At 36.7% G+C, this 8,584-nt stretch overlaps 1 protein-coding gene across 2 annotated transcripts in view; it reads right to left on the bottom strand.

Moving 5' to 3' along the window:
- Positions 1-1,587, bottom strand: part of LOC107729173 (sarcoplasmic/endoplasmic reticulum calcium ATPase 1-like) — an 8,741-nt gene extending 7,154 nt beyond the window's left edge. For both annotated transcript variants that reach the window (XM_016539571.1, XM_016539570.1), the window contains exon 1: positions 1,420-1,587. In XM_016539571.1, coding sequence (XP_016395057.1) covers positions 1,420-1,507 — 88 coding nt within the window. In that variant the 5' untranslated portion in view covers positions 1,508-1,587. The remainder of the gene's footprint in view (positions 1-1,419) is intronic.
- Between the last annotated feature and the right edge of the window lie 6,997 nt (positions 1,588-8,584).

Here is an 8,584-nt window from a genome sequence, read left to right as displayed (position 1 = left end):
TATACTGTTCAGTGCTGCAAAGAAGGATACCCCCCCCCCCCCCCCCCCCTTTTTTTTTTTACAAACAAATTGCCTATTTTTTAGTCAATTTATTTATTGTTTATGTGCTCTATAACAAGCAAACTGGCCTTAAACAAAAATATCTTTAGCCATTGGAAATTAGAGGCAACTACTGCATTTTAATCATAATCCAAACAAAGATGCTACACACGTTGCATGAGAAGTTTTTGATTTGAATGAATCATTTCAAGATTTAAAGCGAAAACAGAACAGTCTGACTTTATCTTTGTGAAATTCTGTTACATAAAACATATCTCCATGAAACAAAAACAGCAGACTGGCTGAATGACATGCAAATTCACTCTCTGACAGCAGGTGGCGCTTATGGAACAGCAGCGATACAGCGTTTCCTTGGTTACTGATGTAAACAAAGCAGTGCTGCTCTGATAAACACTACTTTATACGGAGGAACGAGGAGAAGAAAATGCCATTGAAACTAAATACCTATTATTATTTTATTTTTTTACTTTTATTACAAAATTGTCTAAAACTGTATATTTAAAGCTTCTCTAGTATATATTATTATTATTATTATTATTTTATTATTATTATATTCTTCAAGTTCAGGGCTGTCCAGTCCTGCTCCTGGAGGTCCACCTTCTTATCGAGTTTAGCTTCATCTCTACTTAAACAAACATGAACCAGCTAACCAGGCTCTTCAGGACTATAACAAACATCCAAGCACTTATGCTGAAGCTACTCTGCAAGAAAATGGCCCACCAGATTGGCCCCCTGATCTAGTCTAGTCTAAAGATAATGCCGCTGTCAATAATGTTTGCTGATCTATTGGTGAAAGATTAGAGACTCAAAAGGGGGACCTGTTCAGGGGGCAAATGCATGAAAGAGAATAATGACAAGGACAAGCTGACCTTCAACATGGTGTAAACAAGTGGCCTAGAGAAAATGAGTGATGAGGAAGGAACAGGTGGAAGAGGGAAAGAGAAGGGGCAAGGGATCGAAAGGGGGCAAATAGAGGAACAGGTGCTTGGATGTATTTATATACAGGCCTTTTCTTTGCTCATGCTCTCGCGGGTTCTTTCAGCCTTTTCTGATCCCATTACTCTATATTCTTCCTCCCACTGTCACACACACACACACACACACACACACCGTAATTGCCTTAAAAGGACGCTCACACTTTCTCAAGGGCATGAGTCCCATATAGTCCTGTCCCCTCTGCACATGTGCCTCATTACTTGACATCACTGTGGTTACACAGTGTAACAGTTGGCTTGAGGGTGTTGCTTACTCTGCATTTCCATTTTCAGACCATTGCACTCTTCTTGTGTGTTAGAGCATTATGAGAATGTTCTGTGTTAATGATGCTCTGCTGTCAGATACTCATGTCCACTGGTATACCTGACACTTCCACAATGTCTCCAGGAACAATCTCTCTGGCTTTAATCATCTGTACGCTCTTTCTGTCAGCGCGGTAGACTTTGCCCATCTCTGGCTCATACTCCTTCAGAGCCTCGATGGCGCTCTCCGCATTGCGCTCCTGCGAACACAAAGTTCTTGATCAGTTCCTGCTCCCCTTAGTATTTTACACCTTGACGACTCTCTTCTTCCAAGGGTGTGCATACTTTCCAAATGACTGTTGTGCCAGTTGTATGGGCCCTTGATGAAACCTGATCAGCCTCTAGTATTTTTGCCACCGGACCTTTGTGAATACTATGTGAATACTGCTGTGTCTAACCTTTAACCTCTGATGTCATTTACACCATTCTGGGTTCTAATGCTTGCATTCACTGTGTATTTATATAGTGGTTCCAATAATAGTTTTGGATTCTTACGTTACTCTTGAAATGTATTTTTTAAAATTGTATTAGATAACTGCAAGATAACTACAAGTGGTGTCTGCAAACAAATAATGCTAGAGCTTTTCTTAGTAATACCTTCAGTTTAACCATTTTCAATTATATTTTTAACCAACTGGACAAGGTTATTTTACCATTAGTGGATTTATGAGTTCTGTTTCTCTCAGTTCACATACAGTGTAATTGTAAATGTAGTTCATCAAATTCAAAATGCTTTTTGTCTTCGTTTGAACTATATCTACTGTCTTACGATTTAAAACCCTATAAACATGTTTTGTCTGAAGTGTTTCCTTTCATTTTTATTTATTTTTAAAATTTATTTAAAATTTTACATTTCTCTTTGCTTCTCCTCAAAGCTTCTATCTTGGCCTTCTAAGGCCATAATGGCAGCTGTGATAAGGCTCGACGAAGGCCTGAACAAAACAGCAGAACTAATGCTGTCTGCTTCATTTATTCCTAAACAGATTTGGAAGAAAGAAAGAACAGCAGTTTTATGTGCCGTCACTCGTTCATTATCAGAGCGGCAAGTACTCAGATTTCAAGAGTGAGGGCGTGTATATGTCTGGGACTAAGAAAAGATGCCTAGCACCTCATGCTAGCAGTGTTGTTTCACGTAACTATAAGGGTCCCATAATACCTGGCACATATAAACAGCTGGATTACTGCCATTATATGCTCTAGGCTGAAGGGTTACCGTTTAGCTTGATTGACAGGAACAGATGGGAATGTGGGAAATGTGTCCCTGTCCTTCACATTCAGATTATTAAGCATTGTCTGCACCTCTAAATGAAACCCTGTCCATTCATTAAAATGTTACAGCTCTGTGACTGTAAATCTAATGTTATGTGGTTTCTATTTACTTACAAAAGAGATGCAGAATCAAACATCCATTCAGATTTTACAGATGCCTCCATCATTCGTCCACGCGTTCCTCACCATTGAATCCATACTTGTCTTGGTTTTTCTTGACCTGATCCGGAGCGAGGCCTGTGGTCTCGCTCACGCCGAAGTAGGCCAGGCATTCTGCTGGTTCTTTGATGTGCGAGTTCTCCATCCTGTCTGCTCAAAGGGGAGAAATAAAAAATCTGAGCAAAAGAGAGTACGCACCAACACTTTTTAAAAGTGTGGGATAGGGACAAAACAGACGGCCCCTTGATTCTCTCTCCCCTCTCTCTTTCTCTCTCCTTCTCCCTCTGGAGCGCAGGGCTGACAGAAAGTTCAAACTTCCACCCATCTCTGTAGAGTTTTATAAAGACACCAGACAAACCATCTCCCAGGTCACACCCAGAGGAGGCCCCCTATTGGCTGAAATCAGACCAATATGGTGAGGAAGGGGCATGGCCTTGGGAAGAGAGATGGAGGGGTGTGATTGGAGCAATTGGGTGAAAACTGCAGCAGGGGTGAGCAGCCTTGAAAGCGGGGTTGAAATTGGGGTCTGTTTTTTAGAACATGGGAATGAGTGATCGCTCAAATGGTTTTGGGATGTTGATATACAGTAAGGGATGACCATGGGCTTGGCTTTTTGTGGGGATTAAAAACTTACAGGTCCTTGTTACAATTATGTGGTACAGGATTTAAATGTCTTTCTATTCTGTAAGAACTGTAATGTGAAGGTATGTTTGAAAATCAGTGTTGGGGGTAGTAACGCATTACAAGTAACGTGAGTTATGTAATCAGATGACTTTTTTTCAAATGACTAGTATTATAACGCATTACTTTTCAATTTATAACAAAATATCGGAGTTACTTTTTCAAACAAGTAACGCAAGTTACATTGTTTTCCCATTTATTCACTGACACCTCTCCTGTCCCCGTGTTGAGAGAAATCAGGAGTGAGGTGCAGAGGCACTTCCTTCAGCTGGAGGCTTATTAATTTCACTTTCGGTGTGAAAGGGCCTTTACAGTTGCCAAAAATATAACCTTTGGTTATAAGCAAGCTCAGCCCAGGTGACAAAAAGTAACGCAAAAGTAATGTAATGCATTACTTTCCATAAAAAGTAATTAAGTAATGCAATTAGTTGCTTTTTATGGAGTAACACAATATTGTAATGCATTCCTTTTAAAAGTAACTTTCCCCAACACTGTTGAAAATATATGAAGATCGTCAGATCTCCATCATCAGAGAGGATTAGCACCCAAGATGAACAGCTATGGAAAAAGTGTGTGAGGCTAAAACAATTCTTCAGACATGGCAAATGTGTTGTAAAACAGGCTGAGGAGGGATTAATTAGCAAGAGTGTGTAAAGAGGGAAAGAAAGAGGTGAACGAAGGAGGACTGTTAAGGTAGAAATTAAGACATTATTAGATTCTGAATGTCTCTTAAGTTTGTAGATCTTTTGTCTTGTTGAGAGATTGTTTAGAAGAATAGACAGTGATCGATGACTGGTTAAATCATTTTCGCCAAACCAGATCAAGGACAGGAAGAAACCATTGTATGATTTTAGCCCATTTAATGGCCATTCATTCATTTTTATACATTTTTTTTAAGCAAACTTCATTTTTAATGCAACCTAATGCTTACAGTTAAATACTGTAATGAATATAGGTATAGTAAAACAATGGATGAAGTAGGGAAGTTTTGCATGCAATATTTATTCTTTTTTACTCTGTATTGTGTAGTGAAGATATTTATTTGTTTAAAATGATATTGTATGAGTGGATTAAAACAACAATCATATTTTAAGACATTGAAAGTGACAAATGATCAGTTGGTCAGTTAAATCAAGTCGCAGACTCTTTTGCTTTAGAGGGGGTTCCCCCTATCATCATTCTTACATCACTTGAAACTAAATCCATACCATTAAGACTAACAACATGACAATCAGTTTTAATAATTCTTAGTGTGTAATTTATTTATTCTATTTTATTGGGTACATTTAATTAATGATGCTAAAAGTTTTATCATTTTGGCACTTGGTCATGCAGCCTTAGCATTACACACACAGGCACACCAGAGCATTATTAGACTATCATATGGGTGAGTAATTGTCTCAAAACATCCTTCAGCCCCTCCTTTTATTCACACCTCATATTCATGCCTACGTGAAGTGCCTACAGTTTGTGCTTCTCTTCAGCTGCTACTCTGCCCTTTGAACTTATAGGCTTGTCATTTCCAAGAGTAGGAACATTTAATTCCCCCATCAGATAAATAATGTTTTCATCCATCAACACTTGACTTGCACGAGTTCAAACAATTTTTTGAACATGCCACAATCCGTATTGTTATTGTTAACTAAAACTAAAACAATAAAAAAAAAGTGTACACTGAAATAAAATATGAATATTAGATGAAAAACAGAGAATGAAAACTATTAGATGAAAAAAAAGCTTAGAATCGAATTATAAATTAGAACAAATTATAAATTAGAATTGTTGACTTGGCAGCTATAACTGAAATACAATTATTTTCTTTTATTGGCAAATAAAGATGAGCAAATAAAGTTATTTTATTCTGGTCTACATACAATGTTCAGTATATTCACCTCCTGAATAGTCATCTCCTCACTTAAATATATGTGTGAAGACTTGTTCTCCTACCCGTTCAAACAATTTTTTGAACATGCCACAATCCGTATTGTTATTGTTAACTAAAACTAAAACAATAAAAAAAAAGTGTACACTGAAATAAAATATGAATATTAGATGAAAAACAGAGAATGAAAACTATTAGATGAAAAAAAAGCTTAGAATCGAATTATAAATTAGAACAAATTATAAATTAGAATTGTTGACTTGGCAGCTATAACTGAAATACAATTATTTTCTTTTATTGGCAAATAAAGATGAGCAAATAAAGTTATTTTATTCTGGTCTACATACAATGTTCAGTATATTCTCCGAAATCCATTCTCTGCATCTCCTCACTTAAATATATGTGTGAAGACTTGTTCTCCTACCCTGACTATTGTTATTTAAGTGTTCCAGTGAAACTAGACCCTGTTGTCTGTGTGTGTGTGTGGGGGGGGGTTCTTTTCGTTCTTGTGTAACTGTAGATTGAGCAGCAGTTGTGTGTGTCTTGTATAAATAGATCTGAGTGACGTGGATCAGCAGCAGCTCAACCCAATTGTTCGATTTTTATGTTTATTTCAAGGATGGTGGAAGGGAGGTGACCCTCACAGCTCTTGTGTGGCTGAAGAAATGGAGAGCGTGAGGGCTACAGCAGATATTTAGCCATTCAGGTTCTTAGTAAGTGTTAAGGTTACAGTTCACACACAGGCCTCAGATATCCTGTGTTTAGTTTTATTTGTCTTTCTCTCCTGTTCTTTTTTTCTTTTCACAGTACTTGACATTTTTCACCACTGACTCTCTGTGACTTTTTAACTCTGACCCCTTGCCCCCTTTCTAACCTGGGCCCCATCAGGTGTGCTTATGTGTCATGATTCTGACAACCCTGTCATTGCACAGAATGTCTCCCGGTGCTGCTGGCATGTCTGTGCTCATGTTGCAGCACGGGTCGCATTGCTACAAAAACGTGGTAGATGATTTCTTACCATTCACTGTGAATTTCTTATATTCAAAATTAACCAAATTAAAAGTGACAGTTAATAAATTAAAAAGATTTCTAAATCAAGTGTCCTGAAAAAAAAGTATCCCGGTTTCCACAGAATATGAACGGTTTTCAACAATAATAATAATAAGACTTGTTTCTTGAGCACCATATCAGCATATTACAATGAAGACTGTACTGAAGACTGGAAATAGCTGTTCAGCTTTGCCATGACAGGAATAAATTACATTTTAACGCGTTTAAAATTTTTTTTATTTTATATTGTAATCCAATTTCACAATATTACCGTTATATGGCATATCATTTTATGTTATCAGTAAAGCCCGCTAAAGTAAGAGTTGCTAGGTGTGAAAGATAACGGTGCACAAAAGCACAAAGCACTTCAATTTTAAAAACAGGAAGTTTGAGAGAAATTGATTCAGTGATGATGATCTTCTTCTGGTGAAGTGATTGACGGGGCAGCGGTCTGATGTTGTACTGGAGAGAGATAAGACACATGGAACTGACCGGTTCGTGCCGGAAGATTTAAGAAATAACATTCCCTCATTTTATGAGTATATTTATCCTTCTGTAACTCTGTCATTGTGTATGTGTCTTCCTTTTTAGGTCTGCACTTGGCCCGGGGAACATACAGAGACGCTGCTGATGACAGGAAGACGGATCAAGGGAAAGAGAAGAGGGACTCAGGAAAGCCAAGATGCTGGGATGAATGGAAGGTTAAATATATATAGTGGTGAATGAGAGGAGTCTAGAATGGAGTTATGGAAACAAATATGAAGAAAAAGATCAGAAGTGACAGAGTAAAATGTACATTTGAGGAATTAGAGAGCGTAATGAAGGGGAAAATAAGGGGGAACAACATCTTGGGAATATTTGACAGTGGTTGAGCTGTCAATTCTTGTTAACTGCCACTAATAAATACATTATTTTCAAACACATAAGTGATTACTGTGGCCTTTCCTTAACATTTTTATTCATAAATAAATATTACACACGTGTACAGTATGTTGTGTACATGTGTGTGCGGCAAACAAGTGCGTGACAGGTGTTGGACAGGAATGGTGTTAAATTCTCAGCACTGTCCCTATTCTTGGTTATTTGTATCTGTGGCTCCAACGTATGGTGCTATAATCCAGTCTTTAATGACTAACGCCTCTATATACGCACACAGACAGCACGCACACATATGACACGTGAATATGTTCAAGACCATCTAGACAAACCCATAAATGCACTTTTTAATGTTATTTAACAATGTTTTGTAAAAGCACATTATTAAGGGATTATTGCATGCTTTGAAAAATGTTTGGCACAAAAGCATAAATTTTTTTGTCAAGTCACTTAGATTTGCCAAATGTGGCAACATCTAAATTAAAATGTGAAAAATATTATTTCATTATTTCTACATTAGGTTACACAAGTTAAATGTTTTACATTTCTACAGTGTTATACTGTACATTGTATTCCCATTTTATCTTATCAGCAAATGCAATAAAACATTTTGCTTCATTATTTAAGTTGGGTGAAAATAGCAGCATACTAACATATTAGCATATTATTAGATAGGGAAAAAAAAAATTTATTTCACAATTTGGATTTTTTTTTTTGCAATTCTGAGAAAATGTCAAAGTTATGAGATATAAACACAGAATTGCGAGATGTAAACTTGGAATTCTGAAAAAAAAATTATACCTTGCAATTCTGAATTTACGTCTCACAATACAGATTTTTTTCCCACCACAAAATAAAATAGTAAAAAGTTAATTGTAAGTTTTTTTATCTCCTGATTCTTACGTTTTTTTTCCTCATGATTGTGAGTTTATATCTCACCATTCTGAGTTTATATGAGTATATAAGAATTGTGGGTTACAGTTACCTTTTTAGTATTATTATTATAAATTTTTTTATTCTGTGGAAAAAAAATGGGCTTCCATACATTTTAAACCATTGATGATTTAAGGTGTTTTGTCACGTCTCACTCTGTGAAATAATAGGTGCACTGACCATCATAAAGGCAAGAACAAACATTATTTATGTGGGTGGTTGGGAACTGTCCGATGAAAAATAATGTTTTTGAGCGAGTACGTTAGATGTCACAGCTGTGAAAAAACAGTTATCAGCTTTTAAAGTGAAGGAACATTTCTATGGGAACAGCTTCTTATCACTATTAATAATAGCAGGTTGTCCTTGGGTATTCTTG

Source organism: Sinocyclocheilus rhinocerous, unplaced genomic scaffold (assembly GCF_001515625.1).
Source record: "Sinocyclocheilus rhinocerous isolate Xijiao unplaced genomic scaffold, SAMN03320098_v1.1 scaffold1029, whole genome shotgun sequence".
Taxonomy (NCBI): domain Eukaryota; kingdom Metazoa; phylum Chordata; class Actinopteri; order Cypriniformes; family Cyprinidae; genus Sinocyclocheilus; species Sinocyclocheilus rhinocerous.
This window is presented reverse-complemented; position numbering and strand designations above follow the sequence as displayed.